General features: G+C 41.2%; 3 protein-coding genes across 4 annotated transcripts in view; 2 read left to right on the top strand and 1 right to left on the bottom strand.

The window, feature by feature from the left end:
- Window positions 1–19872, bottom strand: part of pi4kab (phosphatidylinositol 4-kinase, catalytic, alpha b) — a 31805-nt gene extending 11933 nt beyond the window's left edge. Inside the window, exons 1-31 of one of the 2 annotated variants that reach the window (XM_019887624.1) lie at window positions 19582–19872; window positions 18141–18257; window positions 17722–17815; window positions 16059–16147; window positions 15723–15795; window positions 15385–15647; window positions 15218–15284; window positions 14698–14846; window positions 14551–14616; window positions 14354–14450; window positions 14069–14260; window positions 13904–14004; window positions 13366–13495; window positions 12461–12590; window positions 12272–12367; window positions 12006–12189; window positions 11642–11745; window positions 11291–11459; window positions 11135–11185; window positions 7566–7674; window positions 7095–7231; window positions 6885–7018; window positions 6312–6394; window positions 6162–6232; window positions 5963–6087; window positions 5793–5874; window positions 5585–5668; window positions 4646–4735; window positions 4375–4494; window positions 3297–3311; window positions 3115–3207 (exon numbers count right to left, since the gene is read on the bottom strand). In XM_019887624.1, coding sequence (XP_019743183.1) covers window positions 3115–3207; window positions 3297–3311; window positions 4375–4494; window positions 4646–4735; window positions 5585–5668; window positions 5793–5874; window positions 5963–6087; window positions 6162–6232; window positions 6312–6394; window positions 6885–7018; window positions 7095–7231; window positions 7566–7674; window positions 11135–11185; window positions 11291–11459; window positions 11642–11745; window positions 12006–12189; window positions 12272–12367; window positions 12461–12590; window positions 13366–13495; window positions 13904–14004; window positions 14069–14260; window positions 14354–14450; window positions 14551–14616; window positions 14698–14846; window positions 15218–15284; window positions 15385–15647; window positions 15723–15795; window positions 16059–16147; window positions 17722–17815; window positions 18141–18257; window positions 19582–19734 — 3468 coding nt within the window. In that variant the 5' untranslated portion in view covers window positions 19735–19872. The remainder of the gene's footprint in view (window positions 1–3114; window positions 3208–3296; window positions 3312–4374; window positions 4495–4645; window positions 4736–5584; window positions 5669–5792; window positions 5875–5962; window positions 6088–6161; window positions 6233–6311; window positions 6395–6884; window positions 7019–7094; window positions 7232–7565; window positions 7675–11134; window positions 11186–11290; window positions 11460–11641; window positions 11746–12005; window positions 12190–12271; window positions 12368–12460; window positions 12591–13365; window positions 13496–13903; window positions 14005–14068; window positions 14261–14353; window positions 14451–14550; window positions 14617–14697; window positions 14847–15217; window positions 15285–15384; window positions 15648–15722; window positions 15796–16058; window positions 16148–17721; window positions 17816–18140; window positions 18258–19581) is intronic. The other variant, XM_019887632.1, reaches the window with a different exon arrangement.
- serpind1 (serpin peptidase inhibitor, clade D (heparin cofactor), member 1) lies at window positions 7916–10945 on the top strand. Its single transcript, XM_019887645.1, has 7 exons — window positions 7916–8016; window positions 8165–8443; window positions 8516–9159; window positions 9287–9435; window positions 9523–9647; window positions 10022–10166; window positions 10251–10945. The coding sequence occupies exons 2-7, from the start codon at window positions 8178–8180 to the stop codon at window positions 10440–10442; spliced, it is 1521 nt and encodes a 506-aa protein (XP_019743204.1). The 5' UTR covers window positions 7916–8016; window positions 8165–8177; the 3' UTR covers window positions 10443–10945.
- Window positions 19873–19963: 91 nt separating the features above from the next.
- Window positions 19964–22635, top strand: snap29 (synaptosome associated protein 29). The gene is made up of 6 exons (XM_019887656.1): window positions 19964–20037; window positions 20342–20581; window positions 20666–20862; window positions 21018–21103; window positions 21193–21297; window positions 21889–22635. The coding sequence occupies exons 2-6, from the start codon at window positions 20342–20344 to the stop codon at window positions 22047–22049; spliced, it is 789 nt and encodes a 262-aa protein (XP_019743215.1). The 5' UTR covers window positions 19964–20037; the 3' UTR covers window positions 22050–22635.
- The last annotated feature ends 416 nt before the right edge of the window (window positions 22636–23051 follow it).

The following is a 23051-nucleotide window of genomic DNA, read 5'->3' as shown; positions in this document are numbered from 1 at the left end:
GCTATCAATAGCACTCTCAAATTTACACATTTAATAGCACTCTCCTTAGTTTGTAAGGTGTAGGCAGGGATTACATTTAGATTTTATATGCACGTGTAAATGCTTTAAAACTTGCTTTCTTTCTGAATCTTGTTTAATCTTAAAGTGCATTACTATATTTTTCAATACCAATTACTTGTTAAAGTTTGTACAATCAGTGGGATCAGTTGCAATGCATATATGTGAATGATAAAAGTAAATTGCACATTTGTCGAAGGAAATGTAAGGTGCTTCATGAAATGTTTTGTAAAAGATATGTTCATTAAATTTCAACATTTTCCTAATGTTCTTGTGCTTCTTTATACCAAAACAAAGGAAAGACATATTGTTTTGGTTATTTATAGCAAAGTATTGTATCATTTTAATGGTCCGGCCCACTTGACATCTACCGAGGCCGTATGTGGCCCACCATGTGAAATGAGTTTGACACCCCTGAGCTAGACCCTGACTAGAGCCACTATAATAAACAAAATAAATACTATTAATGAATTAAGACCTCTGTGACCGTGCCTTTAAACGGCATTTGAAACCCTTTTATCAGGACACCTTATTAGATGTCAACGTTGTGTCTTTGGATCGAAGTTGTTACAGCTTTACGAAAAAAAAGGCGCAGCATACCTCTCCAGTGTATCGATTGCGCAGGTTGAGAGACGCCATAAAGTTTGAGTAATCTTTTTTTACACATGCGGGTCTCTCTGTCAGCTGGGTGGTCTGGAGAGGAAAACACAATGTCATTTGTGGCTCAGCAGTCGACAAAACGCGGCAAGCCGCCTCTCATTGTAGTCATTGTTCAAACCAACCTGAGGGAACGCAGCCTATGGTGCGGGGCAGAAGAGGGCACCAGCATAACCGTTAGCCAAATGGGCAACCATCCAGCCACAACAACCCACCATTCCATTGCAGCCAAGTAACCAGGTAACCGGCAAAATCCGTTAAGCAGCCAACCAACCGGGTAGGTAGTTTGATGCGATTTGATAGAGACAAATAAAACAAATGAAGCAAATGAAAGACGCATGTAGCATAAAGCAAGCCGACAAAACATATATGCCGCACGCACAATAAATGGGCACACAAAACTAGTATACACATGCATCGGTAAGTAACTAATAGTGTGAATCACACTGTAAGCCACAATCAAGAAATATTCTAATCGTATAGTAGCGTAATTGTGCAAAAATCGCTATACAGCACAATGTCTTATGTGACAGAAGGAACATTTTTGATGTACAAGTACAGAAAACGCTTTTCGTAAAACAACTTCAATATAATAAACACGGGTGTGCTTTTGACGGTGCTCATGGGGATGCAGAGAATGCATTTCATCAGCCGGTGACAAGTTTGATATCAGATCTTTATCAGATGTGTATTGATATCGTGAAGCGAACGTGAGCGATGACAACAGAATATCAACATTATTGTCAGTATGTAAGCAAGTTAAAAGACGATACTGCCAACACCATAAAACACAAAAACATGCACGTATAAGAAGCACGGTGTCGGCAAAACTCACAAATGTTCTGAGCAAGCAGCTAAAGAGCACATTTGCTGTTGGGTTAAAAAGCCAATTTGATGGTATAACTGGCTTCAGACAAGAGTTGTCTGCGAGAGTTTGTACGAGAGTAAACTTTGCGATCACCTAACTTAACCACAGCTGTAATATTTATTATTTCCGCCCCTCACCTCAATCAACTAAGTTTGACTCTAATTACACAATAACCCTGAACAAAATAAGCAGTATGAAAGTGGACAGATGCAATACTCAATAATTCGTTTGATGATGCAGTGAATCTAAATCTCAAATCACAATACTGAGGTGAAGAGAGCTCATCTGCAGACAAATGCGCTCGGGGTACGTGTGTGTACGTGCGTGAGACTCACGCCCAGTGTGGTACTCTGCCTGTTGTAGCCTGCAAAATGCAGGATGCTCTCTGTGGCCATGGCCAAGCCCGTGTGCTGGGACAGACCCGACACCCAGTTCTGATGCTTGTTCAAGTATTCCTGCTCGACACACACAAGAGGAGACAAGGTGAGCAACTTGAGAACGATACATAGATTGACTGTTTCTGCAGTTTGCGTATTCCTGAGAGAAAAAGATTTTTTTTTGAACATCTTTGAGTTTGTGTTGTCCTACTGAAGGTAAAAGACACACCTGCAGGTGGGACTTTGTGACTGAAGGAGCCCATTTCATTGCTTCTTTCAGGATCTCCCCACACCGAGCAGCAAAGTCCTTCACAATGCTCTGAGAAGGGCACAAATAATCAACAAGTGGGGCAAAAATTCAAACGACCACACATTGTCCTTGTGCGAAAACAGAAGAGCATTTCAATAAGCAGGAGAAATAACTAGGCCAGTGATTCACAAAGTGGGGTACGTGTACCATTCACCGTACATGGTCTCTCTCTGATGGTACATGGAAGAACATTTTTTTTTTTAACTTTTAATATACAGTACATTTTTACTTTCTTTGTGCAGAATATATTTTTACTTTTCAAGTACAGTACATTTTTTAAGTGGAGTAGAGTTGTATTTAATATTACATTTTCATTTAATATTTAAGAACTGATTGGTTTTTAAACACTCATTTACCAATTACTTGTTAAAGTTTGTACAATCAGTGGGATCAGTTGCAATGCATATATGTGAATGATAAAAGTAAATTGCACATTTGTCGAAGGAAATGTAAGGTGCTTCATGAAATGTTTTGTAAAAGATATGTTCATTAAATTTCAACATTTTCCTAATGTTCTTGTGCTTCTTTATACCAAAACAAAGGAAAGACATATTGTTTTGGTTATTTATAGCAAAGTATTGTATCATTTTAATGGTCCGGCCCACTTGACATCTACCGAGGCCGTATGTGGCCCACCATGTGAAATGAGTTTGACACCCCTGAGCTAGACCCTGACTAGAGCCACTATAATAAACAAAATAAATACTATTAATGAATTAAGACCTCTGTGACCGTGCCTTTAAACGGCATTTGAAACCCTTTTATCAGGACACCTTATTAGATGTCAACGTTGTGTCTTTGGATCGAAGTTGTTACAGCTTTACGAAAAAAAAGGCGCAGCATACCTCTCCAGTGTATCGATTGCGCAGGTTGAGAGACGCCATAAAGTTTGAGTAATCTTTTTTTACACATGCGGGTCTCTCTGTCAGCTGGGTGGTCTGGAGAGGAAAACACAATGTCATTTGTGGCTCAGCAGTCGACAAAACGCGGCAAGCCGCCTCTCATTGTAGTCATTGTTCAAACCAACCTGAGGGAACGCAGCCTATGGTGCGGGGCAGAAGAGGGCACCAGCATAACCGTTAGCCAAATGGGCAACCATCCAGCCACAACAACCCACCATTCCATTGCAGCCAAGTAACCAGGTAACCGGCAAAATCCGTTAAGCAGCCAACCAACCGGGTAGGTAGTTTGATGCGATTTGATAGAGACAAATAAAACAAATGAAGCAAATGAAAGACGCATGTAGCATAAAGCAAGCCGACAAAACATATATGCCGCACGCACAATAAATGGGCACACAAAACTAGTATACACATGCATCGGTAAGTAACTAATAGTGTGAATCACACTGTAAGCCACAATCAAGAAATATTCTAATCGTATAGTAGCGTAATTGTGCAAAAATCGCTATACAGCACAATGTCTTATGTGACAGAAGGAACATTTTTGATGTACAAGTACAGAAAACGCTTTTCGTAAAACAACTTCAATATAATAAACACGGGTGTGCTTTTGACGGTGCTCATGGGGATGCAGAGAATGCATTTCATCAGCCGGTGACAAGTTTGATATCAGATCTTTATCAGATGTGTATTGATATCGTGAAGCGAACGTGAGCGATGACAACAGAATATCAACATTATTGTCAGTATGTAAGCAAGTTAAAAGACGATACTGCCAACACCATAAAACACAAAAACATGCACGTATAAGAAGCACGGTGTCGGCAAAACTCACAAATGTTCTGAGCAAGCAGCTAAAGAGCACATTTGCTGTTGGGTTAAAAAGCCAATTTGATGGTATAACTGGCTTCAGACAAGAGTTGTCTGCGAGAGTTTGTACGAGAGTAAACTTTGCGATCACCTAACTTAACCACAGCTGTAATATTTATTATTTCCGCCCCTCACCTCAATCAACTAAGTTTGACTCTAATTACACAATAACCCTGAACAAAATAAGCAGTATGAAAGTGGACAGATGCAATACTCAATAATTCGTTTGATGATGCAGTGAATCTAAATCTCAAATCACAATACTGAGGTGAAGAGAGCTCATCTGCAGACAAATGCGCTCGGGGTACGTGTGTGTACGTGCGTGAGACTCACGCCCAGTGTGGTACTCTGCCTGTTGTAGCCTGCAAAATGCAGGATGCTCTCTGTGGCCATGGCCAAGCCCGTGTGCTGGGACAGACCCGACACCCAGTTCTGATGCTTGTTCAAGTATTCCTGCTCGACACACACAAGAGGAGACAAGGTGAGCAACTTGAGAACGATACATAGATTGACTGTTTCTGCAGTTTGCGTATTCCTGAGAGAAAAAGATTTTTTTTTGAACATCTTTGAGTTTGTGTTGTCCTACTGAAGGTAAAAGACACACCTGCAGGTGGGACTTTGTGACTGAAGGAGCCCATTTCATTGCTTCTTTCAGGATCTCCCCACACCGAGCAGCAAAGTCCTTCACAATGCTCTGAGAAGGGCACAAATAATCAACAAGTGGGGCAAAAATTCAAACGACCACACATTGTCCTTGTGCGAAAACAGAAGAGCATTTCAATAAGCAGGAGAAATAACTAGGCCAGTGATTCACAAAGTGGGGTACGTGTACCATTCACCGTACATGGTCTCTCTCTGATGGTACATGGAAGAACATTTTTTTTTTAACTTTTAATATACAGTACATTTTTACTTTCTTTGTGCAGAATATATTTTTACTTTTCAAGTACAGTACATTTTTTAAGTGGAGTAGAGTTGTATTTAATATTACATTTTCATTTAATATTTAAGAACTGATTGGTTTTTAAACACTCATTTGTGTCCAGTATTTATTTACTTTTAACATGCAATTTTTTTTTTAACTTTTAATATACAGTACATTTTTACTTTCTTTGTGCAGAATATATTTTTACTTTTCAAGTACAGTACATTTTTTAAGTGGAGTAGAGTTGTATTTAATATTACATTTTCATTTAATATTTAAGAACTGATTGGTTTTTAAACACTCATTTGTGTCCAGTATTTATTTACTTTTAACATGCAATATACTCTAACTGAAAATATTCGTTTTATTTTTTTCCTTCTATGCAGTGTTGATGTCAATTTGACTTGCGAAAATAACAGATGTCATTTTTAGGAACAAACACTGTGCCTCGTTTTAGATGAACACTCGGAATGACTCAGCGTTAGTCATGATGACGGTAATTGGCGAGCTAAGTGTTTTTGAGGTGGTACTTGGTGTAAGCTGTTTGAGAGCCACTGAACTAGGCCTTTTGTTTCTAAACCAATACTGCACTTCCCTCGAGTGGACATAAAAACATACCTCTCTGGCCTCATACGTATCAGGTACAGTGATGCTGTATGGAGTATCCGGAATGTCGTAATAAGGCTGGTCCTTGTGGATGTCCTGAACAAGTGGAAAACATTTGAGGCATCATTTTGGACTATATTGCTGAACAGGCTTCTATCTATTTTGTAGATCATCAACAACGGGCAGCTGTTTCCTGTCGTTTACCCTCTAGGATACTTACTGCACTTAGAGAGAGCGAGAGAGTCTGCAAAATGTCTAACATGGTCTTCAGCACACGGCCATTCCAAAGCAGATGTGGGAATCTGGTAAAAGCGGGAGACAGCTTAAAAAAACATTAATCACTCACGAGCTTGAGGCGGTCGAAGCGACAGGAAGGGGCGGGCCACTCACGTCTCAGCCAAACCAGAAAGATATTTATCTGCCACCCTGCGGATCCTCTTGTGGGTGTGGTTGAAGTTAATTAACAAGAATTGGGCATGGCGCTCCAGTTCCTCTTCGTGCTCTTTGGTCTTTGGCTAAAACAAAAAGTAAAAATGTCGGTGAATAAACTGCAAAAATGTTCTGATTCTATGAAAAACCACACACTCACTTTGTCAGCCATCATTTGAAGGAAGACATCAAACACCTTGTCGCCGACACAAATGATACACTGCATCATTCCTGATGACAACAGAAATTTGTGGAAGATAAAACTTGGTGAAAATAAGATGACAAAGGGACAGATTGTAAAACCCCTTACCAGATTTGTCTTTCTGAATCGCTTTGTCTTCAAAATAGCGAAACATGACCTGGAAGCGGTCAGCATCGTTGGAGTGTAGCATCCTACAAGGTTGCAAATGAAACAAGCATTGAGCAAGCTTTGTCAACACGCTTATAAAACGGATGTGGTAGCTGAGACTAACAGGGCGCAACCAGGATTACGTCTGCCAAATGCGTTAAATTGTCACGCAGTTTATTTTGTGGGTTGTGCAAATGCAAATCAATAACTAAATGTAACACCTGGAATGATATTCGTCAAACCTAAGACGAAGAGCACTGTCTTTAAATAGAGCATCTGAAAGGCCGGTGCAAACCAGGCGCTAAGCCAAGCTAGCGGTTAAAAAAAACTGAGAATGTAATTTGCTGGGAAATATTACAACTCTCAGCTCATATTCACAGTTTAGTTTTGCAGCCCCTTTTTTTTTTTTTTTTTTAAACACCAGTTGTCAACAGCATGCACAATCTGTTAGAATTAACAAGTACGGAAATTAGCACTCGCTATTTGCGTTCGTAGTAAATCAGATCCGGACTGATCTCAGAACATGGTGCACACCTCATATACTCTAATCTGTAGACTGATAGCAGGTATGTGGACATGGCGAAGTCAAGCTTGTTAATAAGGGCGGACGCTTCCGGGGATGGGTCCAGGAGATTGTTGATGGTCGCTCGCAACTCGTTCAACTCTGCCTAGAAGAGGAATGACGTTTTCACTATCACAGTCACACAACCAACATTGGGTGCTGAAATGCTTTCTTGGCACTACCGGTGTGACGGTGTCATTTTTCAACGCAGAGTTGTACTGCAGTTCTGAGCGGAGGGGCTCTCCGCTGGGGAAGGTCAGGAGAGGGGACTTGGTGGCAATTTCACAAACACCCTCATACCACTCTTTCGGCCAGAGACCTGCAAAGACACAAACTAGATACAGAAACACTGCAGGCCACCAGCACATTAAATATTTCAGCCTACTAATATTTAACCATGCATAAGGTACTGCTCAATCTGATGGAATGTATTCAATCAATAAAATGCTTTTACAAATGTCATAATGCTCAGTTTTGATTATCTGCCATTTAAAACATGTTTATCATGGTGGTTAAGTCTGTAGTGGTATGCAAGTGCACCGCTGTGTAGTGAAATGTGTTTCTAATGACAGTCAGAGTTTTCAGCAACTTCAAGCTGGCAAAATCATTAAAACGGGTCATGCGTAATGTTGCAATGTAGCCGTTTATCGAACCTGATCCTTCCACAGCAAAACCCATGACCACCGAGTACAACCAGAAGTCTCGAAACAGCTTCTGGAGGCGGGGCTTAGCCTCTTTGATTGGCGGCAGTCGTCTGGTCAACTGTGAATCAGAGAAATGTTCATAGTTCAGATGGAAAGAAAAAATGAGTGTATGAAGAAAGGCTCTATTTGCAAAACAAGTTATATCTAAAAGGAAATCAATAAAAGAATCAATCCATAAACCTGATAATTTGTTTCATATATATTTTATTGTTAAGTGTCCACTCCTGTTAAGAGGACAGCTGAACAGAGTTAAAAGAAATGTTATTCAGTCACAGCCTCAAAGGACTTTTGAGTCTATTTGATCTGGTCTATTTGTTCAGGAGGGGAGACCACGTCAAAGTTCAATTTGTATTCAATTCATTGCTCGTGTCCCGCAAACACAAAGCAGCACACAGCAAAGGTAAGGCACTGGAGAAACGTGGAAATGCCCTAAAGTTTGCATTTTTTAACATGGGATTTTCAGGTTTTGTCGGACCGAATTTAAATTGATATTGTATATTGCGATACTATGTACATTTAATTTTTTTTCATTGTCCTTTTGCCCTTAGTGAAGCCTTCAGGATGCAGTTGTTAGTGGCAGTTGTGTCCGTGGCCTGCCTGCTGGTCAGTCCAGCACTGGCCGCCATCAAAGACCTCAGTTCACACTTTAGTCACTCTAACCCGGAGCCCAGAGGCTTTCAAGCGAAGGCGTCGGGGGATGTGGAAGATATCCCCTTGGATTTTCACAAAGAAAATACCATCACCAATGACCTGGTGTTTGATGGCTTTGAGGACGCAGATTACATCGATTTCGATAAGATCCTGTCTGCGGGCAGTGACGACTACATGTGAGTATTATTTGGGGCATGAAATAAAATACTATCTGCATGCGTGTATGATAAGAGTTCAACATTTTTCAGTGAAGGGGATGAGATTGATGAGATTGCCACTCCAGCCCCGGACATTGACATATTTGCCGAACCGTCCGACCCAAAGATTCGTCGTGCCAGACTCCTGCGGCTCTTCCACGGTCGTTCTCGCCTCCAACGCCTCAACATCGCCAACGCCCTCTTCGGCTTTAACCTCTATCGAAGTCTCCGTAATGACGTCAACCAGAGTGACAACATTCTACTTGCGCCAGCCGGGATCTCCATCGCCATGGGAATGATGTCTTTAGGAGGCGGCCCCGGAACCCAAGAACAGATCTACAAAGTTCTGGGATTCGCCGAATTTGTCAATGCGAGCAGTCACTATGACAACAGCACAGTGCATAAGCTCTTCAGGAAGTTGACCCACAGGCTCTTCCGGAGAAACTACGGCTACACGCTACGCTCCGTGAATGACGTTTACGTCAATAAGAACGTCTCGGTTAAAGATGCCTTCCGCGCAGAGACCAAGGCTTATTATTTCGCAGAGCCGCAGTCGGTGGACTTTGGCGATCCCGCCTTTTTGAACAAGGCTAACCGTCGAATCCTAAAGATCACGAAGGGACTCATCAGGGAGCCGCTCAAGAGCGTAGACCCAAATATGGTGCTTATGCTACTCAACTACTTATACTTTAAAGGTGGGTATACGTCCAAAGTGACCTTTCAAGAACGCCTCAAAACACATCAAACATCGCACAGCTTTTCATTTTCACTTCCCATTGGTATGATCCGGATGTATCTGCGTTCAATCTCTTGTACTCCCAGGCACATGGGAACAGAAATTTCCCAAAGAGATGACCCACTACCGCAACTTTCGAGTGAATGACAAGACAAACGTAAGAGTACCGATGATGACCAACAAGGGGAACTACTTGGCCGCTGCCGACCACGAACTTGATTGTGACATCCTACAGGTGAATGGGAGGACTCCTCCATTTTAAGAGAGGGCAATGGAGACACGCCACAGCGGGTTTGAGTCATGTTATGCTGGTCTTTTTCAGCTGCCGTACTCAGGACACATCAGCATGCTCATTGCCTTGCCGAGGAAGATAACAGGTATGAGGAACTTGGAGCAGGAAATCTCGCCCACAGTTGTCAACAAGTGGCTCAAAAACATGACAAACAGGTCAGCATCATCCTTCCCACAAATGAGATTTTATACATCGTTGGGACTGAGGAAGTACAGTTGACTCTCTGACTTCTCAAAAACTCAGTTTGACCTAAAATTCTTATTTCGCAAATATGGTCCAAAAACCTGACCTGGAAGAAAAGTAAGGTAAGACTGACATGAAAATGTACAATCAGCTGATTTCATCCACGCCACCTGGTCTAAATGTTACCGATGTTTGCCGTATATATTTTTTTCTTTGCATGTGTGTATACCATTTCGCAAAGATATGATAAACCAATGAGAACAATGCTAAAACGCCTAAGATTTTGGGGATCTTGGGGGTATTCGTATGCATGTCGATAACAGGCTAATTTAAGGTTTCCCCGCAGGACCCGCGAGGTGGTGCTACCTCGCTTTAAACTGGAGCAGAATTATGACTTGATTGTGAATCTGAAGGAGATGGGTCTCACGGACTTATTCCAGGATGACGCAGACTTCTCTGGAATGACCTCGGATAAGGTTGTCTTGAACTGGGTGAGTCGGCAGAACTCATCTTCAATTCAGGGGAAGAGAGAGCCAGCTTTGCCTGATGCGTTCTTTTTATGAATTCCCATAAAGCTTAAGCACCAGGGAACCATCACCGTGAATGAGGAAGGAACGGAGGCGGCTGCTCTGACCCAGGTGGGCTTTATGCCTCTCTCCTCCCAGATCCGCTTTGTCGTGGACCACCCTTTCCTCTTCCTCATCTACGAGCACCGCACGGACTGCGTTGTGTTCATGGGCCGAGTGGTCAACCCATCACAGAACTAAATTTGACAAATGTAGTCCAAATTGTTCCATCCAATGTCAATCCCGGTGAGGGAGGGGCGTAATGTGAATTAACACACTTTCTTGGATGCAAAACGAGAATGTAACAGGGAGAAATTAGCTTGTGTGTTTGTTGTGTTACTGAAAATTGAGATTGCCAGGTTGAGTTGGTGCATGTTGTTCTGTGTCAACGTTTGACCTGTTTTTTTTTTTTTGTTTGTTTGTTTGGGGGGTTTTTTGCAATGATTTTTGTGGAGAAATTTCCTCCATCGAGATTCAGAATGTCAGAATTTATTATAAAAGCATACATGCAATAAAATATTTCACAAATATCCACTACGATGCTTTATTAAAAGGACAAAATATGATATTGAACGGTAAAAGAAGCAACTTCTCATTTGCAAACCTTTTAAGAACTTTGAGGGACTCAAATACTCGGTACAGCTGTAAAATCTATTGGGAGCCAATAATAAAGAGCTTTTGCTCAGTTTTGAGTGCCATTGTGAGAAAAGTATTATTATTGCGGGTTGCGTTTGCAGAGGTTGAACTGCACTGTACTATACAGGTATTTCAAATACTTCTGTGACATTATTAACGGCCTTTTACACTGCAGATAACAAGGTTAATATGTGTCACGTGTGAACAATTTGAAGTCACGAGTTTGGTCAGAAATATTTCAAAATGTGCCAACTTACCACAGCAATGACTGGGATGAGAACACCCAGATTCCCAGCGCTACTCGATGCCTGTAAGAAGATGACAGGACATCAATTGTACTTTTTTTTTTGGGGGGGGTATTCTGATACCAAAGGCTATGAGGTGCATAAATGTAGATGTATCCAAACACATACTTTGAGCGCTGGCCCCTTATCTGATGCCCGCTCACTGGCTCGCTTCCCTTCCAGGCCCAGCTGGACAAAAAGCTCTAAAAGGTTCACCATGAGTTCATCCACCAGCTGCTCCCCCTGCAGGTTGGCAGCAATGTTGGCCAAAGCGTTGATCACAGCCAGAGAGCAGTGCCTTGAGAGAAAATAGAAACAAGCCAAGCGTGAAGCAACACATTTTTATCATGCAACGCCTTCATGGATTATGAGCAACCGAATAGCATTCTAGGGAGGATTAATTGGGTAGAAGCCTTTTATGGTAGCACTGGCCCAGTGCACCCTAAGTTTCCATTGAAAAACAGTAGCACTGACACTCACCTGTAGCCATGATCTCTTGAGTCTTTTGTAGCAGAGTACACGACTGAGCTGGCCTTCACACTAATTTGTTGAAATAGGTTCCAAACTTCCTGGTAGATGTATTGCTACAGCACAGAAAAATGGAAACGATATTTAACACATTTTTGCAGTGAAATTGTTTGGTAGTTTTATCATGCCACGGTGTACTTAAAAGAGTATAGACAACATGTTTGTGGTTTTCCTTTTTTTTGTGTGTGTTTTGGAATTTAAAAAAAACTAGATGAAAGAGAAGAGTTCCACTTTCACTAAACCTTTCTTTCCATTATGACTAAGAGCCAAAATTGAACAAAGCAGTAGAGGAAGCCAGATGGCCATTCAGACTCACATTCCCGGTAATGACCATGCAGCCCAGTTGGTCTATGATGAGGACGTCCAGCTGGGATGGAGGTTGACAGAACTTTTGCTGTAAGATCTGCAGGATGTGCTCCATCACTTTAGGCGTATCTCTCAGCGCAACGGCGATGTGACCCAGCGTCCGAATGGTGTGATCTGGGATAAGGTGAGCATCCCTGGCGGGAGACATGAGGTTTGGAAAGAATTCACTCTTTGTTGATGTTGAACGTCACCATATAACACAGCGATGTTACTCACTTGTCATTCTCCTGTGAAATGTACAACCGATTCGACAGACTCGCGAGAAAGGCCTCCACGATCACGTTATCCATGGTCAGACCGGCTTTCAGACATCTGGGCGGACAAAGAAGAAACATCTATGTTTTTAACGATACTACTTGAGATAATATCCTCTTGACGAAGCTGGATCAGCCTTTTGCGACAGACCTGCAGATGTTGTCGATGGAAATATCTCGGAGCTGCTCGTACATGGATTGCTGGTCCTTCCTGTTGGACAGAATGTTGACTGTGGACTGAGAGTGTTCATTGGTTACGTTGATCCTGATTTCGCCGGTGCCTTGATTTAAAAAAAAATGAAAGTAAAACAAAATACGGTAAGTTAGCAGCCCTATGTATTTTTTTCTGGTGTGGTAAAAGAGTGCTTTGATTTTTAGGGTACGATAGGTTAGCATCAGCATTCCCTCTCCTTCCGCTTATCTGTGGCCGGGTTGCAGGAAATTAGCTTTCTAACACTATGAATTGTGTTGTTCTATTACGTCATCCTCGTTGCTTTTGGCTCAATCCAACTAGTACATAAATGTGACGACTGTTATACTGCGCTCGTCAATTGGGAGGTGAGTCAAATTAATTGAGTCTGCGCAGAGTACACATGCTCCAAGAGAGTATGAGTTTGTGTGTGTGGCAAGAGGGACTTTAGACTCCGTGCACATTGATTGCTACACGAGCATTGTATGAACAATGCATGAAGGTTGTTACAACTGCAAAATATGATTTGGAACATTGCCTACAGAATTAATAATACTAGTTGTATTTTTATTTTTTTTGTGGGGGAATCAAAAGGTGCAGCCGTACAGTTTGTTTTACAAAGTTAGGAGACGATTGATTGGTTGTGTAGCAGAACACAGCGGCTGAGGTATCCTCTGCCAATGGCCAATGAACACTGTGTACAAATCAATACTGGATGAGAACCAGATCAGGAAATGATTGTGTTATCTAATCCCTGTGTGTTGCTGTGCTCTACTTGTGTTTTTAGCTAGGTGGTGCAAATTTACCCAAAGACCAACTTTTGGAAAAATATACAATATTTACTGTGCACGCTACAGCTCTGGTACCTGTGCTGTACTGGCTGTGGTACTTGTAGAGTTTAGTGATTACAGGTGAAGGAACCACCAGGAAGTCCCGAAGAGATGTTGTAGCAGAGTGAGCCACCACAGGAAACCTCTCACACAGACGCCCTAGTCCCTGACAATCACACAAACAACATTGATTAGACTGCAATCAAAAGCCAAGTAAACAAAGCCAGGACTACATTCTACCTTTAAAAATATTTGTTGTTTCGTATGATACATTTCCTGGTTCAAATTCTGCTCGTGGAGCGATGTATGTTGTGCCTACATGAACATGAATGCGTTGCGCTGAAGCTTTTAAGGTCACACTTCCAATTGCTAACATACCCGACAAGACACAAAGAACACAACTGTATGCAGCTACAACTGCATGCCTCTCTGACAGTGTCAATCCAAACTGAGCATTATTCCCTTTGTCAAGGCAAAATTTGTAGACTCATTCTAAAAATAATGTTGCAGTTAAAGACTGTTTTCTCAAGTCACATTGTATTTGATGTATTATTTCTGCCCTACAATGTTTTACCTGCAGGCAACAGATGAGCAAGGGCATGTGAGCAATGATGACTTTACTTGATGTTTTTGACTGCAGCTTCTCAGTCAATTTGCTGCACAGGTTCTCAGCTCCTGTTCAAACAAAAGTGTCACACAGTCAGGGCTGCGGCCAACCGCCGGGCGAGAAATCGATTACCTTGCTCATCTTTGACGGCCCACACCATAAGGTCCACGCAGGCTGCGTTCGCTTGGCAACGAAGCTTGAGGGGGCTCTGTTCCCCCGGCAACACCCCCGCATCATGAAGTACCCGCTGCAGCTCTGATTGGCTGCTGCTAAATTGTTCCAGGACAAAGTCGTGGACTTCCCGCACAAAACCCGGTTGTAAGGCTGAGATCCAAAAAGTGGCACAAAGTCAAGTCGCTTCAAACGGTTCCCTGATTGATAGAATAACTATGGATTTAACAAGCAGGAGTGATTTACCATTCATGTTGTATAGGGTGTCCCTCAGCATTTTGAACACGCATACATAGAGAGGGTCACTGAAGGTTTTGTAATAGAGGTGGATTCCAGGGTTTGACTTTATGACAAACACGAGAGACAAACATACATTACATAAATAAAATGACACTCTTGACTTTGAATTTTTTTTTTTTTAACGCAATGCATATCCTATTTACCGCTATCACTTCAGCAATGGTTGCGTCGAGGGTTTTCAAAAAGGATTCTGAAACAAATATCTTCACCTGAATAAGGACAAAAAAAAAAAAAAACAGTCTGAGGAAAAGACTTTTGGGTGTGGTAAGTGCGTTCGGTCGGCCACAAACCATGCTGAGGAGCTGACGGAGCAAATCGACTGGCACCTCAATCTCATTTTCTCCTGCTCCCAGGAAGAGAGGAGACACAGAGAAACTGGAGCTGACTGTGGAGAAATAGTAGTCAGGATCCATTATGCTGCTGTCTGGGAGGTAGGAACCTGGAATGACAGGGAACAAGGACATAGGTGAAGGAAAAAAAAAAATCTATGACATCATCGATAAATCCAAGGTTGTCTTGACTATCATTACCTTCCTACCAAAAAAAAAAAACCCAAACAAAAAAACAAATCTGAAGCCGTTCAACCTCCAACATCAATTACTTGCTATTCATGACAAGCCTTGGTCACTATCTATTTGGTCCGCTTGGTGGAGAACTGCACTTCATCATCACTGAGTTTTTAATTTTTGGTTTCTTTATTTACATGACGGATGAAAATATGAGAAAGAGCTCTCAGTTTTACATCACAGCAAATGACAACCAAGTAATACTAATATAACGTCAGTTGCTGCATGCTAGCGCCCGTTTTACCTTCAAAGTAATGCGGGCCAGGTGTGGTGGGAGAGCAGGGTGAGTGGCTTCCTGCATCCGCACAAACCTATGAGAATGAATACAGTTTCAAACCTCAAACCAAGAAAAGAAAGGAAGAAAAGTACAAAAAGAAAAACTAAAAAAAAAAAAAAAAAAACTTCTGCTACCTGGGTAGAGGAGTCAGGGTTGGTTGCAGTGCGACGGCGTAACGTGTCACTCTGGTACACTGTCAGCAAGGAGTTGGGAATAATGGAGCGGAAGTCATTGAAGGATCGGCGCCGCACGCCCTCTGTTTCTTCTGTGACGCAATGAGTCTGAGGCGACTGTTTGGGGAACAACTTGGACAACAGGGCTTCGTCTGTGATGCTGTAACGGCCAAACGCTCGCGTCATGCCGAACAAGCTGGGCACGACGTACCTACACAGGAAGACTACGGATAGAGACGGACTTTCAGAACTTCTGAACGTCTGTGACTCGCCACTGTGGAGCACATGTGTGTTATTACCTTTGTCATGATTATCCGGGGTTTGGCACATCTCCTGCAATGACTGCATGACTTCCATGATTGTGTTCAGTATCTGCAAAAGATCCGGCCAACTGAGTTATATGACTATTTACAAAACGTGGACATACTGTATAGCATCACACATACATTGACGAGTGTGTGATTTTATCTGAACGAGACTAATAATACGTTTTATGGTATGGCATTTAAGAACACCAGGGCTATACTGCGGTTAGATTAGAAACAATGTCCCCATTGTTTATCGGCTATGTGGTGTTGGCAGCATCTGCCTAATGGAAACAGTTTGCTGTGAACCAACAATAGTGGCAGACTCACCTCTTGCCTGTAGTCTAGGTCCCTCTGAGCTACATCTGCTAAAAGAGTCACTAAACAGAAGCTGAAGTTTTCGGCAACCGGGAGAAACTCTGGAGAACAGATAGCAGCACATAAAAAACACACAATTCATTGATTCATGGAAAAAACAATGCTTTCATAAAGGCAGCGGCAATGTCCAGAAACTGGCGATGACTGATTTTGACAAATACTACTGTGCTAAAAATGATCAAATCGACAGTTTTTTTTTTTAATTACAATTTCAATAGAATGGAAAACTATTTGGGAATTTCTTGAATTCTCATCTAATACCATGTAAGTGTTGCGCTGAGCAGAATAATGCTCAGAATTGTTATAGCAGAAGTTTGCGTGGGTGTACCTGAGCTTCCATGGCTGACGCCATGTTGTACTTTTTAGACAGCTGAGTTGGGACTGAATCAACAGCATCAGCTCCAATTTTGCCTCAACTGCTTCAAGACAATTTATATCGACCAACAATTCCACACAATCATTCTAATCAATTAATTTAAGATCTCCAGTCCCTAACACAAACACAAGCAACATCAGATTGGTAATCAAAGCTAAATACATACAGGGCATGTGGAAGGTACTTGTCCTTTTTACAGTAGTTATAATGCAACATACTTTTTACTTCTGGGTATTTTTTTTGTAAGAAGAAACTCTCTTTTCAGTCTGTTATATTGATCTACATTCAGCTAGCTACTTATATTATCATCTATATATTGTTGCTTGTGTGATCCATTTGTTTTGTTTGTGTCAGAGAGACTTGTGCCTCGGGCGCTGTCACATGATTGTGTTTTTCCCCCAATCCAACATAACCACAAGCGACGTTTGACTTGATTCAAATGGATCCAGGCAGTCACATGGCTGCACACAAAGTTTACCCGGCACTAACGAAAGCAAAGTTTACAAAATGACACATGTACATGAAGTATGGCAGATACAAAAGAGAAAACAATGGTGTGCGACCCGCGGTCAGAAGTGGCAGAACACCTCAGGCCTCACAATCAATCCAAGTTTACCTTACAGACGAGGAAAAAGGAAAGCTTTGTCATGCACTATCATCTGTGTCTGCCTAAAAATGTCGACATTTCAGTCTACAAGAACTCCTTTTCACATTTAAGAAAACAAATGGAGGTTTTCTATGTCAGTCCCTGCGCGGTGAGCCCATTGTGATCTCTCACGAGTGTCAACAAAGAAAGTAAATTAAGACCATTTTTGCATCTGAATTTGCCTTAATTCAAGAATAAAAAATATGAATCGGTTATTCAGTCCTTGGGTAACTTTTTTTGTTTTTACATGAATTCTTACTCAAGGGCTATTTCTGACTAGTACTTGAGTCATATTATTCTTAAGTAACAGTACTCTTACATAAGTACATTTTTTGGCCTATTCTACCAATCTCTGGCTATTACATTATAAAACATGAACAGAGTGAAGCGCTGTGAATACTTTCTGGATGCACTGTAACTGCTAGTATCGGAGATGAACATTGTTGTAATGTGAGGGCATGTCAACGGAGTCAATGTGGTTGGCGGCTTTACTGTATATGATAAAGATGATGACTGATATTGTAATCCGAGTAAAACGCTTACAAAAGGGGAATGTTCCGACAATGGGTGCCCGGTAAGAGGATTGTCCTTACCCTTTCCTTTCTTTCCCAAGCCTTCTTCGATCCATTGGACACGCGGGAGGCCTCTCAGTAGGCTCAGCAAGTAGGAAACAAGTGTGTCTTTGTGCTGCTGGTGCAAGGCAAATAATTACATACAAATGCACACAACTGCGCTTTGTTGAAAACTGCGAGTGTTAAATCTTTAGTTTCTGCAACACAGAAACAAGGTTTAAAGAAAATATATTTCTAGGTAATAAGATGGAACATTCCTGAGTTTCAGTACAATGATGGATTAGAAGCTTAGAAGATCTGATGCATGTCTAATCACAGTCTTAATGAGATTAAAGGTATAATCTTATCATGGTGATATAAAGTTGGAGGAGAACCGTGCGAGTGTGGTTACAAATACAGTAACGATGAAAAGGTACAGCACCACTAAAGCCAGCGCCCACCTGTAAGCCAGACTCCACTAAAAAGACAGCCAGCGCAACGACGGCGTCGATGCGGCGTACGTCGAGTGAGAACACACCTCGCGACTCCAATGGACACATACATTGTAGCTTCTGGACCTAAAACGGCACAAAGAAATAGATAACTAATGCATTAATAACAAAATGAGCACCCAGCAAATGCTTATAGTCCTCCCTGTATGTACGCATTGGAAATCTTGCTTATTGACGGTGACTTTGTCTCTGTCTCTTTCATCCATTAAAACAGCTTTAAATTATGACATACTCAATGTGTTTAGCAAGGCAGTATTTTCTTGGAAAGCATCACGCCAATGGAACACAATAGTACTGGCTATTGAGGGGCCTGAATTCAATTTGTAGATATGGATTATCGCATTTTTGCTTGAGCAAGTTATTTACCTGCCTCTGACATTTTAAACATCTAAAATATATATCGTATTTTTTAATAGTATCTAAATTTCACTTCACCTGCGTTAACACTGTGCTTTAGAGCAGTAACTCCCAGTGAGAAGAAGGTAAAGATCATCAGTGATGTCGAGGGAAAGTATCCATTTTTAATTAATTGGTCAGAATAGTATTAGAATATTACTCCAAATAATATTTCTTTGTTCATCTATTTATTACAGTAACATATAGTGACAGGCATATCGTTTAATTCACACCATCATTTCGATAGCAAAATTTTGTATAATAGTATACAGCTGTTAATTCACAAAACAGAGCGTATCTATGGACATTACACAAAATAATTTAAAAATTATAAATATTTAAAAATGTGTATGTTCTTACAATTAATTAGCTAAAAATATATTGACCGTGGTTATTTTGCTACATGAAACAAATTATTTCTTTCATTAGATGCCATAAATTTAATTTCTTTGGGCACGTGTTAAATATCGCAAAAATATGGATATTGCAAAACGGTATTCAATGTTGTGCAGCCCTAGAACTGATTTTTATTTCCTTCCACGTTTTTCCTTCATAAGTGTATCAAAACGTTAGAATAGTTACACAGCTAGTTATGAAACCACAAGTTATAAAACCACAAACTAAAACCTTAAATTTTGCTCTTTTTTATTAAAGCCGTTATTGCCTTGGTAGCGATTTAAATCAGGTTGCAACAATAACACGGCGACCTCCACCAGTTTGAATGCTGCGGCTACCAACGCGGACTATTTATATAGTCTCCGCAGTGCAACGCCAAAATGAACTGTGAGTATTCCCCGAGTAAAATATTGACACGGCGAAAAGAAGCGAAAAGTCAATGAAGGCAGAATTTCAGACATTCAACACCTGTCAAAAGTCAACCAGCTATCAAAAGAAGAAACCGCTGTCGCCTAGAGTGCGGAAGCGGACCTTCTTTCTGCCCTGTTGCTCATGTTTTACACGACCAATTATACCGAAACATGTTGCCGTGGCTCACCTTTTCAACCGGTGCGGGCTGGTGGGCGGCCAAAGAGCGTGCCAGTGACAGGACTGTGTTGAAATAAAAGCCTCTGTGGCCACCTCCTGTCACCGACATGTTTACTTCCACATCAAGAGACTCTCCGCGGCGCGGAGGAGAAACAATCAACATAGAAAAGGCTGCTCGCGCTTCTGAAAACCGCAGTACGGACAGCCACGGGGGACAAATTCGAGTATCAAAACCTCCGTCGTAGGTACTTGCTTAACGGGAAATACTTGTGAATTATTACCATATCGCATTCTGACATGTTATTTATTGTCAAATATTAATTTATTTTGGAACGTTGTTATTTATTTTTTGAATGCGTTTTCTCGCACGACATTAACATCCGGGTCTGCAACGCTTGGTGACGTTACAGGAAGTGGTCCTGTCAGTCAGCTGACCAAGCACCAACAGGTAGCACATTCGGCAGAGGTTTGTTCTTTTTATGACTGTTCTTTTTAATTCTTTTTAATACAGTGTGTTTCAGATATGTGGGTCATATATTTGTCCCATCTTGCCTACGGGTGTGGTTGTTCTCTGACAGTTGTCGTTAAGCAATCTGGCATTAGATTACAGCAGAGTTGTTCGAACATAGCATTGTGATCGTGTCATCTGTTTCCACCGAAACACCGCCAAACAACGCCGTGTGTCATGAAACGTCGAACCTGTAATCCAACGTATCACGAAAGCTCAAAATGAGTTACTGAGGTGTTAAGTGTGTTTGTATGCTCCTCAGATGGCTTATCCAAAGTCCCGCAACCCATTTGCAGACGACGATGAAGACGAAGACAGCTTTCGGCCGACAAACAAGGGCTTCGACAGTGAGGGTGATGACAGTGGACTGAGCGACGCGGAGAGGAAACAGCGCTACCTCCAGCAGGAAGTGATGCGCACAGCTCAGTCCGCTGTGGACAGCAGCCACCGGTCGATTGGCCTCATCTACGAATCTGAAAAGATGGGTGTGGAAACAGCGGAGGTACTATGTCATGCTAATTGGATCTGTCTGGCATGTGGAAAGTTACTCGTCATCATTCTAAAGTCGTCATTGGTGTTTGTGTAGGAGCTGATGCGTCAGGGGGAAGTTCTAAAAAGGACGGACAAAATGTTGGACAACATGGATGAGGACCTGAAGACCAGCCAGAAGCACATCAACAGCATCAAGAGTGTTTGGGGTGGCCTGGTCAGTTACTTCAAGGGCAAACCTGATCAGACCAAACCTCCGCCAGAGGAGCCCAAGCCGTACGAGGCAAATGACAGGTGACCACCGGAGGGTAACTGCAATAAAAGAATTATTAATTTATTGCTATAGTATAGATTTTTTTAACAGTGCATTGAATCTGAAATCAGAAATCATGGAAAATTGTAGCAAGCGACTGTTTTTTCATGAATACAGTGCTCTCTTCTTTCTTCAGATTACAGAATGCCTTGGCCAACAGCAGAGGGCATGAAGACAAATACCAAGCAAGTCATCCCAACCTACGAAAGCTGCAGACAGAAGGTACATTGTGACGGATATAAGCATCTGACAAGACACGTCAGGTAAAATCTTAAGTGTGTTTTGACAGCAGCATTTTTTTTTAAATTTAGGGTTTGGAGCCACTGGATCGGTAGATGGCGGCTCCTCCACACAAAATGGATATCCTCAGAACAGACACCTTCGACAAGCTCACCAGACCTTGGACAACAATTTAGGTACAGTATATGCTCAAAATATCAACAGCGATCCCATGTAAAGGTTTTATTGACAGTTCGATACGGTTTTCGGTACGTAGCGTGCCAAATGATTCAAGAACGGTTCGATTATAAAGTGGAACGATTCAGTTCGACTCAGTGGGGTTTACGATTCGATTTGAGATGGTACGGTTCAGTTCGAGTGGGTATGTTACCAATGAATTTTTCGGTGTCATGTTACCTACATTTCAATGATCCTGTCAGCAACGTAAATGTGCCATTTCGATGTCGAAGATGTATCTCTCCAGAAGAACACGAGATGAGACGTATCTTGATATATTTTCAAAGTGGAATGATTCCTTTCTACGCAGTCGCATCATTTAAATCAAAAACTGATTTAGCGCTTCAAACCATCTTTGCTAGACCACTTTTTTTTTATCGGTTAGGCCTATGATAAAATATAGGCAAATGAAACCATACGTTTATACGCATGACAGTTTAGCTACTTCAATTGAAGTTGTTTACTTATGAAATGCTTTTACTGACAGCCTCATTCACTACAACAATCACAAATTCTACTTAACACGCGTGGCGTGTTTTGACCCTGTCTAGATGAAATGGCAGATGGCCTGAGCCGTCTGAAGAAACTCGGGTTGGGTCTGCAGTCTGAGATTGACAGCCAGAATGACCTCATCGATTCTCTGGGCAACAAAGTGGACAAGATGGACACAAAGATCAATAACACAAACCAGCAGATTAAAAGGCTCAAATAAAAATAAAAAAAATTGCGACTTTAGACCTCACTGACATCTTACAAGTCATCACTTGATTTTACATCATGTCCTGATCAAGAAAATACTTGCAGAATATGTTTTGTTTTGGGTTTTTTTTTTTTTTGCTTCATTTGTATTTGTAAATGTATGTCCCTCCCCCCACTACCAATCCTAACATATTTGGATTGTGTGCAGCAAAGGAAATACTCCATGTTCGTAAATTTGGAAGTGGTCTTCATCAGTCTATGCACATGCATCTCTCTAAATATGAATATTGTGTAAAACTTCGATTCAGTCAAACAATATGTACGAAAAGTGCTGCCTTACAATTTCATATATACACCTGTTTATATATATATAGTTTTGTTTTTTTTTTTGTGTGCGGGGGGCGATTATTTTTCATATCAAGCATTCTAACATCAGTTTGAGTCTTTTTTTTTTTGTCTTTCATTTCTTACTGAGCCTTTTATGCACTGATTGGTTCGATCAGTATGAATGTTCTACATTGTTACAGTGTAAAGGATGAGTTGCAAATATGAGTGAACTGGAATCATTTAGATATAACATTAAAGTTGAAGGAATATCACCTCTGGATCATGCTTTTGATTTTAATTTTCTTTTTTTTTTTGTAAATTGGAGGCAAATGGAGCAAACCACCACAAGGTGGAGTCAAAGTATTGAAATCAATTAGCTAATCATAATCATTTTTTTCTTTAAAAAACAAAACAGCTGACAATCAGCCGAAAGCTTTTTTTTTGAGCTGAGTCCAGAATTAGTGGATAATTTAAACAGCAACATTTTTGGGAAAATAGATCATTTATTTTATATTCTGTATATTTGTTCAACTCAACCGTCAACTTCTTTTAATGAGAAGTTGATTTTAAACATGTGTTATATTTGAAACATAAATTGGCCGACAAGAGAAAAGTCACTTTTAGGGGACGCTGAGGAGCATTGATATTGGAAATATTGTTTAGGAATCACTTTTATCACAGTTACAGT

This window comes from Hippocampus comes, unplaced genomic scaffold (assembly GCF_001891065.2).
Source record: "Hippocampus comes isolate QL1 unplaced genomic scaffold, H_comes_QL1_v1.1 scaffold155, whole genome shotgun sequence".
Lineage (NCBI taxonomy): Eukaryota > Metazoa > Chordata > Actinopteri > Syngnathiformes > Syngnathidae > Hippocampus > Hippocampus comes.
The sequence above is the reverse complement of the archived record's forward strand: the minus strand, read 5'-3'. Positions and strand labels throughout refer to the sequence as shown.